The sequence below is a fragment of the Spea bombifrons genome, chromosome 2 (genome assembly GCF_027358695.1).
Source record: "Spea bombifrons isolate aSpeBom1 chromosome 2, aSpeBom1.2.pri, whole genome shotgun sequence".
Taxonomy (NCBI): domain Eukaryota; kingdom Metazoa; phylum Chordata; class Amphibia; order Anura; family Pelobatidae; genus Spea; species Spea bombifrons.
In genome coordinates, this window is record NC_071088.1 from 74,104,870 (window position 1) to 74,120,060 (window position 15,191).

Genomic DNA, 15,191 nt, shown 5'->3' on the forward strand with positions numbered 1-15,191 from the left:
TTACGTTTTGCCACATTTATTTTATGACAGGTTACTCTATTCTGTAAGATTCTTATAGAGATTTTGGCATGCGGTTAGTCGTAGCTATTTTGGGGTAAGAGTCAAAGGGAATGTAACACCTTGAATATTCTCATTCAGTTTGAGTTCTAATGCTAGGACGCATAGCAATGCTAAAAAAAAAGGTCACCTCAAAAATAAAAAGTCCCTTTTTGGCCATTTGACTGTTCGGGTATGCAACCTTTCCGCAAGCACTGCTGGAGACACTAATGCCCCTCTGAGGACAATTTGACTTCCAAGGAGGGGTAACTTTTATCAGAAGTTTAAGTGAACAGCAGGCGCTCTGGTCACCCCGGATACATGCATCAACTTCGCTCAAATACAACCACACGGTTATTAGACACTATAGGCTCGGGCGCATGCGCAGGGGGCTGCGAGTCTTCGGTAGACGATACACTGCGCATGCGCACCAACTGAGTTCCGGATGCAGTATTATCGCTTTCCCAGAATGCTTTGAGAGGAGGAGTAGAAGCAAAGATGGCGGCGAATCCGAACTCCAACAAATATGGATTTGATTGTCCAAGCTGGTACGAAAAAGCATTAAAAAATGAGAGATTTCTATTATGCAAGGTAGTCGTGCTGCAGCATGGATTAAGGCACTAGGGATAACGCATTGTTGATGGTAAATGGGAGATGCAATGCGTGAATGATGAGGGGGCGGGTATCTGTCGGTAATGTTAGGTAGGGATATAAGCGTGGATTAAGAAGCCAAATCCAGTAACTAACTTGATCTTCAGTGTGTGAAGAATGTGAAGTGAATGTGTTAATGAATGTGTTAATTGACGCCTGTGCAACTCCACCGGATTAAAGTGGTTAGTTTGTAAGTGGGACACTGTCGGTGGTGATACTCTGTAAGGGCCACTGCAGGAATGATACGTGTACTAGAGTTACATATAAACTGGGGAGTTTGGGTAGACTTATCATGTTTTTATTTTTGTCCCCACACAGGGCAGGAAAGCCACCTCCGGGCCTGCATCTAGATGTTGTCAAAGGAGACAAGCTGATAGAGGTAAGAGATAACAGGGATGGATTTACACCTTTGATCTGCTAGGAGCGAGTGTTCAGACGGACATACATAATCCTAAATACATTAATAAAGTGCATCTTTTCTTGGAATGACATCGGTCACTCAAATCAACAGAGACGTGTACACGATGGTAAGATATTGCTATCGATCTTTCAGGCCGCATGTTCTACAGTAGAATCATGGGTGATGTATTATGAACCTTAAATTCTGGCTGCTTTAATATGTCAGATTACGTTTTAGCAAGGCTTTTCTAGTATTGCACAGCTTTTGCAGATCAGGCTTTGGTCTTTTAGTTGTCCTTCTCAGTTTAGTTTGAGTGCTTGCAAAACTTCTGTAAGGTAAGCTGCAAGTGAAGGTTAGCCTATGTAAGTGTGACCAAATGTAACAAGAACTGGCTATGTTGGTTTTTCCCGGTCTCTGCACTTGGTACTAGCCTAGATATCCATGCCTAGGTCTGTTCTCAGACTTGGACATGCCAGGTGGTATCTGGGTCCCAAAAGTGCCACATTAATTGGACCAGAAGCATTTAAGCTCATTGTGTTTAGTGACACTCTGGGTTATAACTTATTGGCACAATCACAACCTTGGATATGTAGTGTTTTGTGGCGTGCCTTCAACTAGGCATTGATCCTAAAGCTTAACATCCTGTAAAAAAAAATTCACATTACTAATGGCATTTGTTTGCCTTGCACTAATTGACCTTCCTCCTCTATTCAGCTTGAACTCCCCCCCAACATGGAATGCCTGTAATAAAACCCATTAATATACACATGATTATGATTACAGTTGTGAACTTGGCATGTCTATTATAAACTTTGTAAGAAATAGAACTGGAAATAATTAAATGTGACATTTGGCTTTACCGCCTTTTCATGTGCATGAAATTGGATTAGGTGCGTGTGATTTTCGTTGTACTATAGAACATCTTTTCATCTTTGTCCTGTTTTTATTAAAATAATTCATAAGGCATTTAATGAAGAAGAATAATAGGAGGTGTTGATCTGCCATTGCTGTCCTTCCTTGTCCTTACCATAATTGGTATGGGTTGCATTCTTTATTCAAATTCGCACTTGATTTTTTTTTTAACAGAAGCTAATCATTGATGAGAAGAAATACTACCTGTTTGGACGGAACCCGGATATGTGTGACTTTACCATCGATCACCAGTCATGCTCCAGAGTTCATTCGGCACTGGTTTACCACAAGCATCTGAAGAGGGTGTTTCTCATAGATCTCAACAGCAGTAAGTGCTTTCTTTGAAAATAAAATCAAATGCCCATCAGTAAAGTATTATATCTTTTCAGTTATGATTGGGTCGGTATGAATATAGCTGAAGCAGTGTGTAGCTTCTCTGTAACAAAGCTTTGTGTCACCCTTGAAAAAATTGCTCCCAAAATGTGACCACTTGTTACCAAATTTTTTGACTGGTTTATGTAAAAACAAACTTTCTATGGACACTGTTTCCTTCATGATGGCACTTTGTATGCAATGCTTATTTTGTCTTGTTCATCTGTGTAATGTAGCTACATTTTATATTCAGTTGGTACCCCTAATTGCTAATAGTTTGTAAAACCTATGTCAAGAATACCTTGTTTGGATTTTTTTGGTTAAATGTCAGTGGGAATTTTAGTACAAGCTTTATATGCTATATGACCAAAAATATTTGGACACCTAACCATCGCACCTATGTGATTCTGTTCAACCTATTCCAGAACTATGGTCATTATTATGGTGTTGGCTTCCCCATTGTTGCTGTAACAGCTTCCGCTCTTTTGGGAAGGCTTTGCACAAGATTTGTGAGGCAATCGGCATTCCAATCGATCCCAAAGGTGTTAAGTGGGGTTAAGGTCAGGGCTCTGTGCAGGCCCATTAAGTTCTTCCACACCAAACTCATCCAACCATGTCTTTATGGACCTTGCTTTGTGCACAGGGGCACAGTTACACTGGAACAGGCACAACAATGTGGGAATCATACAATTGTTTAATCATACAATTTGTATGCTGCAGCATTAACCTTACTCTTCACTGAAAATAAGAGGCTTAGCCCAAACCTCGGAGAACAGCCCCAGACCATTATCACTCATCCAGTAGGCACGATGGATTCCAATAGGTAGCGTTCATTGGCATCCGGCAAAACCAAGATCTGTTCATCAGACATCCAGATAGCGAGGCGTGATTCATCACCCCAGAAAACACGTTTCCTCTGCTCCAGAGTCCAGTGACGGTGTGCTTTGCAGTACTATAGCTGGCGATTGGCATCGTGCATAGTAATCTTTGACTCGTGTGAAGCGGCTCTGCTTTTATTTCGTGAAACGCCTGACACGCGATGCATTTGCTGATGTTGCTTCCAGAGGCAATTTGGAACTCTGTAGTGAGTGATGCTACAGAGGACAGGTAATTTTTTTAAGCAAAATATGCTTCAGCACTCGGCAGTCCCTCTATGTGAGTGTGTGTCATCTCCCGCTTTGTGGCTGAGCTGCTGTTACTCCTAGATGCCTCTTTTCATGATAAAAGCACTTAGAGTGCCAATGGGCATACATTTAACAAACTGCCAATGCCATGTTTAAAGTCACTGTGGTCTTCAGGGTGACCCATTCTATTGCACGTATTTATCTATGTAGTTGACATCTCTATATGCTTAATTTTATGCGATTGGTGTGATTGAAACACCTGAATTCAATAATCAGGACGGGTGTCCACATAACTTTTGGTCATATAATGTTATGTATGCTAGTATATTATCTTAGTAGTCACTGTGTCCTTTTTTGGGTCTTTGCAGCACATGGCACCTTCTTGGGCCATATCCGTCTGGAACCTCACAAGCCTCAGCAGATACCCATAGACTCCACGGTTTCTTTTGGAGCTTCAACACGAATGTACACTCTTCGTGAAAAACCCCAAACTCTTCCCGCTGCTTTGAAAGGGGACGAGAAAGCTGGGGAGGACGATGAGTTAAAGGGTCTTTTGGGTCTTCCAGAAGAAGAAACTGAACTTGATGTAAGTGTTGGCCACTATCAAAAGATCCCAGGCTGGGAAAGCAACCCCCAGCAGCCAAATTACTGTTTACAGGTTAAATTATATCGTGCATCCAATAATGTGGATCAAAGGGTTCATTACTACCTTTTGAGACATTTGGGCCCAGTTGATATGATTGTCTTTTTTGTGTGTCAGTAAATACAAGAATAGATAATTTATGGCAGTTTTCTTAAATACTGCTGCATGGTGTCTTAAAACAACACATGGAGGTAAATTAAAAGATAATCAATTGTCAAGCACACAGCAACAGTGATTTTTTGTAAGAAATGACAGCATGGCACCAACATTGGGGTCCTCATGCTCATTTGCTCACACGGCAGTCATTGTGGCCAAGCAATAACTAATAAAACATTGTGGGTCTGAATATATATTATTTTTTAAATTATATTACACACATGAATATGGTAGATCCATCTGACTTGTAGTATTAGAATAATGTCGATTTTTTTTTTTTTTTTTTTTTTTTTTTTTTTTTTTTTTTTTTTTAAATTTAATTCTGTTTTAGTCCGGTTTAGCAGTGTAATTTTCAATTTACAGAATCTGACAGAATTCAACACAGCACACAATAAGAGGATATCTACGCTAACCATAGAGGAAGGTAACCTTGATATTCAGAGACCCAAAAGAAAGAGACGGAATTCTAGGGTAACATTCAACGAGGACGATGAGGTTATTAACCCCGGTAAGCATGTTGTCTCTGTGTCAAAACAAATTCCTAATTGTGTAATGTACCTGTCAGTGTGGCACTTTGATATAGCTCCATTTGGATAACCTCCCAATTTGGACTTTCAATACCCAGTACTTGCTGGGCCCATGATGAGCACCTTTTGTCTTTTTAATTTGAAACATTGTTGGTTTGTCATTAATGAACTGATTAAGGTGTGGAAATCTGTGTGGAAATGCCAAATAGTTATAGCACTACTGTTACTACTGACTGCATAGAAACATTTCAGGTAATGAGAAGTTTTTAGTCAGTTTCAAGAACTGTCCAAATTATCAGGTAGCTGATCACTTAATTCTGTTTTGTTTTCTATACTTATAGAGGATGTCGATCCGTCAGTTGGACGTTTCAGGAATATGGTGCAGACAGCTGTGGTTCCTGTAAAGGTAATTTAACTTTCCTGCACTCTTTTTTCCATTATTTTATGTTGATTTGTCTAGACCGCTTTTCCGACAAACTAATGTTAATTGCCTCTGTCATCCTATAGAAAAAGAAGATTGAGAGCCCTGGGTCTCTGAGCCTGGAAGATTCTGTTGGCAGGCGTGTACAGAACTTTCCGTATGCTGGAGGTTTATATGGAGGTCTACCCCCTACCCACGCTGAAGGAGGAGCACAGACAGCTGGTGGTCACGGCACAGCCCTGATGGGTGGCATGCCCTTCCCCAACTTGGCACCTGAGGTCGATATTGCACCAACTACCCCTACTGCTACTTCAATCACAGCTGTCCCTACACCATCCAGCTTTGCCGCAGAAGCAGTTAATGAGCCCAAGAAAAAGAAGTATGCGAAGGAGGCATGGCCTGGAAAAAAACCCACCCCTTCATTACTTATTTAATAGATCTCAGTCAACTTCGGAGCTAGAGGGCAAAGCAACTTTTCCACCAATAATAGCCCTTTTATTTTCTATATGACATCCCGCTCCTTCCCAGGCTACTGACACGCTGTAAATACTGTATTTGTTCACTGATAAGCTTAAGGGCGGGCCGTGAGACATTTCATCAATTAAGGTTGACGTTTTCTCTTGATAAATATACTTTTTATATAAATGTTTAGTATCTCTATACTGGTAATGCACCATTGCAATCTACAGCTGTGTGTGTGTGTGTGTGTACACAAAGGAATATTCCACAGAATAATGCTATCTGTATTTATATAAATAAGTCATCAAAGCCTCTAGAGTGGAATTCAGTAAACCTGTTGACTTTTTCCATTTTTTTTTTCTGTAGGAAAAAAAAAACATTTATTGGTTTGTGGTATATATACAATGTATAGAGACCTGTACAGATGACAGCTTATTTTTTTAAGAATATTATTTGACCTCTATCCATAACTTCTGCTCTGTTATGTTTGAGTGTTTTTTGACCGTGTACTTGCTTTTATAGTCATTCTTCGTTAATATAATGATTTGACCCATTGGTTCCCAGATCAGATATTAGATCCAAAGTGGGGTTTTAAGTTGTTTTAAGTTGATGGACAAGCATTTGTCATATGGGGGAGCGAGCTGTATAATATGAATCATGGTAATTAGTTTCTCCTTAAAAGAAGTCTGTAGGGGAAATAAGGGCTAAACTTTTGGTTTTGTCATCCTGTGCCAAAACAAACAGCCAGGATTCCATGATATTCCATCTTAAAAAGGGTCTATTGTGTGTGTGTGTGTGTGTGTGTGTGTGTGTGTACATGTAAACATGAACAGGGCAGGTGAACAGCGTGATTACAATAGAGATGAACACTGTTTATGGAATGTTTGCAAAATGACACCATTGTAATGACTGAAACCTTTTAACTACAGTCAGGTTTACAAACACGCTTGTATACCATAAAGGTTCAAATCACACCCAAAAACCCAGATCTAATAGTTAACATTAAATGTGTGTATATTAGAATATATATGTCATACATGCAGATTTTGTTGTCACTGTTCAGGTGGCATGCATGATTTATGAGTATGCTGGGGTAATTTGTTAATTTAGCGAACAGCAGCAATCTTTTTATGTGCAATTAGAACACGCACCCTCATACTTACACACTCAAAATAAAAAGGTGCAGGTAAACCGTGCCATTGGTGCTTTTTTCACTAAAGGAAGTGTTGTAATGTTGTGTTTTGAATTCCTTGTCAGTATAAATGAAATAAGTTATGAAAGTCCACCCCTAGAAAGTTCTGAGCTGGCTCTGCATAATGCATAATTCAGTTGATGAATAGACGCTCATTGAAGTTGGACTTCCATAATGTAAAGGAGCTTAAGCAAAGCTCTTCTGTCTACTCTTCCTTTAGTGAATATACCTCAGTATGCTTTGAATGTCAAATTGTTTTTGTTTATTAGGGGTAATATTCAACACCAATTACCTATTGCCGTTAAGATCCATACCATTAACTTTTTAAGAATACGGTCTTACTCTTTCCCATATATATATATTGGTACTCTGCAAAGGTTTTAGCAGATTTGTAAAAATGCTGTAAAGACTGCTTTGAAAATGATCATTAAATAAAATGCAAAGTCAGTGAACAGAAGAAAAATCTAAATCAAATCAGTTTTTGGTGTGAGCACCCTTTGCCCTTCAGAACAGTATTGGTTCTTCTAGGTTAGCTTGCCCACGGCAGGTAGGTTGAGAACTAACCACAGTTCTGTGGACTTAGGCTGCCTCGGTTGCTTCTCTCTTCATGTAATCCCAGGCAGAACATGAGATCATGACTTTTTGAGGGCCATACCATCACTTCGATGATTTCTTGTTCTTTAAGCCGAAGAGAGTTCTTAATGACTTCCGCTGTATGTTTAGGGTTGTCATGCTGCAGAATACATTTGGGGCCGAGATGTCTCCCGGATGGTATTGCATGATGGATAAGTATCTGCCTGTACATTTCAGTATTGAGGAGACCATTATGACAAAAGCTTTGCAGAAATGCTATCCCTAAACTTGCAAGGAACCTTCACCATGCCTCGCTGTTGCCTGCAAATACTCATTCTTGTACTGCTCTCCAGCCCTGCAAACAAACTGCCTTCTGCTACAGCCGAATATTTTTAATTTAGACATCAGTCCAGAGCACCGGCTGCCATTTTTTTGCACCTCTGTGTTTTTCTACATAGTTGAGTCACTGGTCTTTTTCCCCACATTGGAGGTATGGCTTTTTGGTCTTCCATAAAGACCACTTTTGACAAAACTTTCCCCGTACAGTAGATGTGTGTACCAGGTTCCCACTGTTCTGCCAATTCTGAGCTGATGGCACTGCTGGATGACTTCTGTTGGCCAAGTGTCTTTCATCTGCTGCACTCTTTCCTTGGCTGACCGCTGTGTATGGTCCTCAACATTCCCTGTTTCTTTATGCTTCTTTAAAAGAGCATGAACAGAACTTGCTTATGGAATAGAGCTACCCTGTGTCATGATGCTGTGCGTAGTCTTGCCATGGTGAATGACTTTTGGCGTTACACTGTCCAACGTAACCTCACCTTGTTAATACGTTTGGCTGTTCCTCATCCAGTTTTATTCCTCCTATGCAGCTGTTTTTTTTCTGTTAATTATTGTGTTTTCACCTACATATTAAATTGATGATCATTAGCACCTGTTTGGTAGAATTCGTTAATCATACACATAACTACACGCCTACAAAATCCCTGACTTTGTGCAAGTGTATTTACAAGAATTGAGGCATTTTGTTAAATGATAAACTAACATGTCTACTTTTGAAAGCATTCTTACTTCACAGCATTTTTTCACACCTTCCTAAACCGTTTGCACAGTACTGTATGACTTTATTTGTCTCCTTAAATTTGAAGTCTGTTGTAAATAAATCTTTTTTACGTGCATATGTAGTTTGCTATGAAAATATATACTTGCTTTGGTTTGTTTCTTTTTAATGTAATGTATAAAGGTAACCAAACTGCCGGTGTAATTGTTTAATTTGATGCTTTATAGGTCGTTCAGATCTTTAGGTCTCCATTTGCCAAGCAATGTTTTTTTAAACTATTGTGTTTTAAAATTGAGTTTTTTGGTGCACCTGGTCATCTTAACATGAAACAGAAACCATGTAATAGAAATTCTGCATGTACAAGATGCCCTTATGGAAGTACCGGTATGTCCTGTATAAAATACGGTGGCCTGCTCCAGTGCGTGCCACATCCGACCTTTCCTTGTTCAGGGTGACTGCATTGCATGCAAGATAATTTAGTGTAATGTCCAGAAAACCAAAACAAATCCAATGCATGTGGGGTGTTTCTGTAATCTAGAGATGCACCCTTGCATTTTTCCGCCATAAAACATAACCTGTGCAAAAAAAACTCCTAAGCAACGAAGTGTTGGCGAAAAAGTGCAGGAAATGATTTCTACGGCCGACTTTGGCAGTGATTGGGTGCCAAACGGCTGCATGAAAATATTTCCAGAAATACATACTTTTGTGAGTATTTCTTGATTTCTTTTTTACATAGTTATATAGGCTGAAAAAAGACATGCGTCCATCGAGTTCAGCCTTTCCTATATCTGTTAATTTATTGCTGTTCATCCAAATAAGGCAAAAAAACCCCCCAGTTTGGCTCTTTCCAATTTTGCACTAACCAGGGATTTCTCCTTGGATCAATAAGCTGTTTCCCCATAATTAAAGATTATATCCCTGAATATTATATTTTTCCAAGCAGGCCCGGACTGGCATTTGCCCAGTGGCCCGGGCGGCCCAGGGCCGGATTGACGTAGGGGCTGATGGAGCTGCAGCTCCAGGCCCCTACCTTAAAATAGGCCCAGTCGGGACCGGACTGACTGGGCCTATGCGGCCTCTACGGCCACATTAACGCAAGGCATAAGGGCCACCTGCCCGCAGCACCTGCGACCGGGTCCGCCACTCTAGGAGGCCAGGCAGCCACCAGGGTGTGCAGCCGCACAGGGTTTAAATTAAAACATCTGGGTTTTTATTTATTTTTTTTACTTTATTTAACATCCTCCATGTTAAATAAAGTTTTTATTAACTTTATTTAACATGGAGGATGTTAAATAAAGTTTAAAAAAAAAACAAAAAAACCCCCAATGTTTTAATTTAAACCCTGTGCGGCCGCACACCCCTAAGGTTGGCCCTGGTGGGAGCTGCCCGGCCCCCTAGAGTTGCGAGCCTGGTCGCAGTTGCTGCTTACTCCGGCAACAAGGTAAGTAGGGTGAGGGAAGAGGGTGCAGTGAGAAGGGGCAGAGGGGAGAGAGGGGATAGATAGTGAGAGGGGGTACATAGTGAGAAGGGGCAGATAAGAAGGGGAGGGGTAGATGGGCAGAGGGGGTAGTGTGAATGCGTACGAGAATGACTGAATAAATGTGTGGATGAATTGTGTGAATGCGTATGAGAATTAATTAATTCATGTGTGAATTAATTGCTTGAATGATTTGTGAGACTGCATTAATGAATGTGTTAATGATTTGTGTGAATGAGTAAGTCTGTCTATCATGAATGTTTAAGCGATTTGGGGAAATGCAAAGATGGTACATGAAGGGTAAGCTTTAACAATAAATAAAAATGGGCTGCTCAGTCTTAAATGCCCGGGCCTATTTTTTGTCCCAGTCCGGGCCTGTTTCCAAGTATCCATCCAGTTGCTGTTTAAACGTCTGTACAGGCTCTGATAAAACTACGTCTGCAGGCGGAGAATTCCACATCCTTATTGTCCTTACTGTAAAAACCCTTTCCTTTGCCTTAGACTAAATCTCCTTTCTTCCAGTCTAAATGTGTGACCACGTGTCCTATGCATAGGCCTGTTTATGAATAGATTTTCACACAATGGTTTGTATTAGCCCTGAATATATTTATAAAATGTTATCGTATCCCCTCTGAGCCACCGTTTTCTAAACTAAAGAGAGTTAAATTAACCTTTCTTCATAACTAAAGTGTTCCATTCCTTTAATTCATTTTGCAGCCCTCCTCTGCACTTTTTCCAGTGCTATAATATCCTTCTTTAGCATAGGTGCCCAGAATTGCACAGCATATCCAAGGTGTGATCTTACAATTCATTTATAAAGGGGCAAAATTATATTTTTATCCCGTGAATTGATGCCCCTTTTTATACATGACAATACTTTACTGGCCTTAGCAACTGCTGACTGACACTGCACATTGTTTCCTAGTTTGTTGTCTATAGCAATTGCCAAATCCTAGTGCAATAATTTAAATTCTGGAGACACAAACACTTTATAGGACGTGCAGTCATCTCTTCTTTTTAGCTTTTTTATGTCTTTCACTATAATCACTTACATTTTACCCACAGGCTAAAGATAAATTACCGTATTTTCTAGAATATAAGATGAGGTTTTTTCAGAGCAAATTCTCTTATTCATCTTATAATCAGACCTAAATAGAGGTCTAGCTATAAGACTAAGATCCAGATCCCCCGCAGTGCTGCAGGGGACCCGGATCCTCCTCTCTTGCAGCCAGCGAACATCTGCAGACAACCTCCGCTGATGCCCGGCACTTCTGGTCCTATAGTAGTTCAAAAAATCCCTTAAGACCCTCTCCTCCAATACTTATACTAGTGAGGCTGGTCCATCCCTTACAGTGGTACTTTTACCTCTTGTGTAATACATATTATTATTACTAATACATCCTAACACCCTCTAGATTGTAAGCTCATTTGAGGAGGGTCTTCCACACACGTGTTGTTATGTCCTGTCTACCCTTTGTACAGCGCTGCAGAATCTGATGGCGCTATATAACACAATAAATAATACAATAAATGTATATATTATCATATAGATGGATGTCCATAGACTTGGCACTGTCTGTAACCTGTAAGTCCAGTGCTGCCACAAGGGGGCACTAAGTCACTCAGCTAAGAAACAGTGATCCCCCTTGATATTATACACAAACATATGTTTACTGTACATGAGCTGCTACAAAATACCTATTAGAGAAAATGCAAACTTAAACACAAGCTTACACAAACATATGAATAACATGAATAGAAAGTTTAATGAGCTCCACGATGTTTACAAGGAAACTCATGGTTGCCAAGACTGCACATTATTATTTTATATGTTTTTTTTTTTTGCTTGTGGTTAGACTAATTTGATACAATAACACTTTGCTACAGGTATGACGTATTAAACCATTTTCTCCTGTTCTGCTGCAAAATTACCAAGCCTTTTATAAATAGGATAGCCTTAGGCCGTTTACAGGTTTGCCTGAAATGCCCTCATTGTAATTAACCAACTATAAACAGTAGTGTATAAAGGCATCCGGATCTGAATGTGTTAATATTACCGACATTCATAATACTGTTGGACATATAAATTTCGTAAATTATACTTTGCGGAAGCTAAATAATCCGTAGCCGGCAGGATTCGAACCTGCGCGGGGAAACCCCAATGGATTTCAAGTCCATCGCCTTAACCACTCGGCCACGACTACTTGGTATGTGCTGCACGAGAAAAAACTTTACAAATTGTCGTCGAGAACAATTTGAAACGGCGGAAAAATTCGGTCAGAGGAAAATGCCTGATGGGGTGACCCCGATTCCCATCCGTATTTTCTGGGCTTGTTCAACAAGAGCTGAATTTATGCGCCTTTACCGTTAATATTGATCTACGCTTACAGCTTTCAAAGCACTTTAAAATCTCTGAAGTAATTACACGCGTTGCAAAAAAACGTTCTAAGCACGAAGCTCTCCAAACGAGGAGACGCACACCTTTACACAATACTTAAACCAATAAAAATAAGAAGAACAATGACAATAGAAAAAACAGTGATCACCTGGTTATATTTTACTTCAGAAAAACTACATTTCCCAGAAATACCCACGTCTTTTTTGCGGAGCTTAGGTTACAGTCGCACATGATGACGTCAGGAGGGAGCTATAAATTCACTTCGTGTGGCTTGTTCTCTCTTTCATTCACGCGGCATGGAGCGGATGCAGTTGTTTGGTGCTGTGACTCTGTCCTTTCCGGCGGCTTCGAGGCCTTCTCGCAGGCCTGGCTTCGGATAGGTATTCACCTTTATCCTTATCTTTCCCCACATGCGTTCCTTAGCTCTTAATCCGATGTGTTCTGAGGATGGTGGCGCGGTAATACTGCAAGTTTGGGTGGGATGGCGCCTTTTTTTGTTGTAGATTGTTATTTTGACAGTTAAACCTTGAATCTGAAAGTTTTGCTATGAGCACGTTATAGGGCTGTTTGTCATGGCACATACTGGTTACGCTTATATATAACTAAGGGTTCCGGTGCAAATTACGTAAACGCTGTGTGCAGGAGTCAAGGTTTCTTAAGGTTTCCGTCCACTTTTTTTCAGGCGTTTGCGAACTAAGCAAGCTTATAAAATATGTATATAATTTCTGAATATCTAGCCTGTTGTAAATCGTGCTGTTGCTGTGGAGAGTTAACCTTTATGTCTATTTTCAGACTCATTTTGATGTAATATGGCTGGATTCTGAGATGCTGTTGGCATTGCTGCCACACAAAGGCCTGTTATGAGGCTCCTGTTGGCCATCACAAAGGTAAATGTTGAATCTATTTAAGCATCAACCTGTGGCTTGCAAAATGTTCACTGTGGCAATGGGCTTCAGTTGCCTTATCTATACATCACTTTTTTACGGGTTAATGCAGGTTTTAAATGAAGGCATAGTAAGCCTATCTATATATATATTTTTTTTTTTTTTTTTTTTTTTTCAGAAATGGTGCTGCGTGTTGACAGGCGCATTTAATGTCTAATCACTTTGCTTTAGTACAAGTAGCTGACTGAACTGGGATAGTAACTGTGTGCATGTTGGATTCTTAAAGTACATGCATCAGGGTCATGTTCTGGTGGAAGTTAACACTGAGTCTGAACAACTTAGGTGACCAATGAAGATTAAATATATTGAATGTCTGAAAGGATTAGTACCAGAATCTGGCTGTGATGACAAACTTGCCCTCACTGCGAACACTTGTTCAATGATGAGAACAACGTCGTACTCAACTTGATCTGAGCCATAATGGTACTTGGTAGTTGCACCAAGTCATGGGTGAACTTCATTTAACGTTTCTTTCTTTTATTCCCCTTCAGCATGCCTGTGACGATTCAGTCCCAAAGAACAAAAAAAGGTAAGAATATTCACTTGACTGATCTGATATCACATGTAGTTTGTTTGGACACTCGTCTGATAATGATGACAAACTTGCCCTCACTGAGAACGTTGTTCTATAATGAGAACTCCGAATGTACTCAACTGAACCAGATGTGTAGACTAAACCTGCAGCTGTGGTTTGGTCTGAGCTTGTAGGCTATGGGTGTTAACAACTTTTTTCTTTCAGGGCTGAAGTGAGGATTTTGTTCATCTTTCCCAGAGTGCTGTCCCTAAAGTGATCAATAAGGAATACCTGGAATCTCTGCTGGAGCTGGTGGCTTAATGTTGCAAAATCTTACAAGTAATTTGGAAACATTTTGAAAATGTTAATGTAAAACTTTTTAAATAAAAGACAGATGAAGGTGTCAATGTGTCACTCAATTCACTAATCAAATGATAAAGGGCTTGTGTACTCTTCAGACATTCACTCAGTATCCAGGTCTTGTGATTTCTAGTGTCTTGAATTCAGTTTATGCCAAGGTGTACAAACTATCTGAAAAGGCTGCAGGAAAAGTGCTGCAACTATACTGGGGATAGTGATACAATTATTTTTTTTTTCTTTAAATGTGTAATACTCTTTAGTTTACTAAAGTTTGTTCTGTGGTTTAGGAGCCTGTTCTAAAAAAATGGCACTACATGTTTACCTAGAAATATCTCAAATCTTCCACATCCCATTGGCAGCTCAGCTATTTCCTTTTGAAAGCTATGGCAAGGGTGTAAATACCCCCTAGCACAAGTTTTGGTTGAGTCAGGGTGATTCACTTAAAATTAAGGGGGTAGCAGAGGCATTGTTAAACACATCTGCCAGGCAAACTTTCTTTTCCCACAAATCTTACTGCTACTGCCATGGGATTCTGGGTAGGTAAATATAAATGTGTAAATGGGTTTATATGATTTGATACCTTTTTATTGGATTAACTTATTTAAAAGACACAATTTCAAGTGTTCCTCTCAGAGAAGCAGTGTTTATATCTGCCTATCCTTGTTTCTATATCCTTAACTTCTAGCCATAAAACGAAGACTTACAACTAGCCTGTGGTCTTGTTTTCATGGCTGTAATGTTAGGGGTGCATAGATTCATGTCTGGTGGGAACACTAGTATGAAAAAAGTTTGGCCAGTTACTTTTCAATTGTCGTTTACCTTGTAAACCAGTGTAAGAGGCTGTTTGGTGGACATGCTAGTTAGATGCCTCTCCAAAGTGAGCAACAAACATGTATAGTCACAAGAAAATAATGTAGGGGAAGTGTATTCAAATTATTGGAAGTAATTTCCTTCCGCTGGCTTTAGCGGTGTACA

At 39.9% G+C, this 15,191-nt stretch overlaps 1 protein-coding gene, 1 long non-coding RNA gene and 4 other non-coding genes across 6 annotated transcripts; 5 read left to right on the forward strand and 1 right to left on the reverse strand.

Moving 5' to 3' along the window:
* Positions 1–513: 513 nt before the first annotated feature.
* Positions 514–6,254, forward strand: PPP1R8 (protein phosphatase 1 regulatory subunit 8). Its single transcript, XM_053454783.1, has 7 exons — positions 514–584; positions 1,006–1,066; positions 2,174–2,327; positions 3,864–4,081; positions 4,658–4,802; positions 5,163–5,227; positions 5,329–6,254. Exons 1-7 carry the CDS (start codon positions 535–537, stop codon positions 5,674–5,676), a joined length of 1,041 nt encoding a protein of 346 aa, XP_053310758.1. The 5' UTR covers positions 514–534; the 3' UTR covers positions 5,677–6,254.
* LOC128476055 (small Cajal body-specific RNA 1) lies at positions 1,502–1,662 on the forward strand. The gene has a single exon (XR_008347082.1). It is a non-coding gene; the product is annotated as a small Cajal body-specific RNA 1 (non-coding RNA).
* A 5,868-nt stretch (positions 6,255–12,122) lies between the features above and the next one.
* TRNAS-UGA (transfer RNA serine (anticodon UGA)) lies at positions 12,123–12,204 on the reverse strand. Its single transcript has one exon. It is a non-coding gene; the product is annotated as a tRNA-Ser (tRNA).
* Positions 12,205–12,653: 449 nt separating this feature from the next.
* LOC128472835 (uncharacterized) lies at positions 12,654–14,259 on the forward strand. Its single transcript, XR_008346217.1, has 4 exons — positions 12,654–12,778; positions 13,191–13,285; positions 13,834–13,871; positions 14,082–14,259. It is a non-coding gene; the product is annotated as an uncharacterized LOC128472835 (long non-coding RNA).
* LOC128476023 (small nucleolar RNA SNORD103/SNORD85) lies at positions 13,677–13,762 on the forward strand. The gene has a single exon (XR_008347052.1). It is a non-coding gene; the product is annotated as a small nucleolar RNA SNORD103/SNORD85 (small nucleolar RNA).
* Positions 13,927–14,006, forward strand: LOC128476022 (small nucleolar RNA SNORD103/SNORD85). The gene has a single exon (XR_008347051.1). It is a non-coding gene; the product is annotated as a small nucleolar RNA SNORD103/SNORD85 (small nucleolar RNA).
* Positions 14,260–15,191: the final 932 nt, after the last annotated feature.

Coding starts and splice junctions, on each gene's coding strand:
- PPP1R8 (XM_053454783.1), top strand. CDS start 535: ATGGCGGCGAATCCGAACTCCAACAAATATGGATTTGATTGTCCAAGC. Junction 585..1,005: donor GGATTTGATTGTCCAAGCTG/GTACGAAAAAGC, acceptor GTCCCCACACAG/GGCAGGAAAGCCACCTCCGG. Junction 5,228..5,328: donor CAGCTGTGGTTCCTGTAAAG/GTAATTTAACTT, acceptor GTCATCCTATAG/AAAAAGAAGATTGAGAGCCC.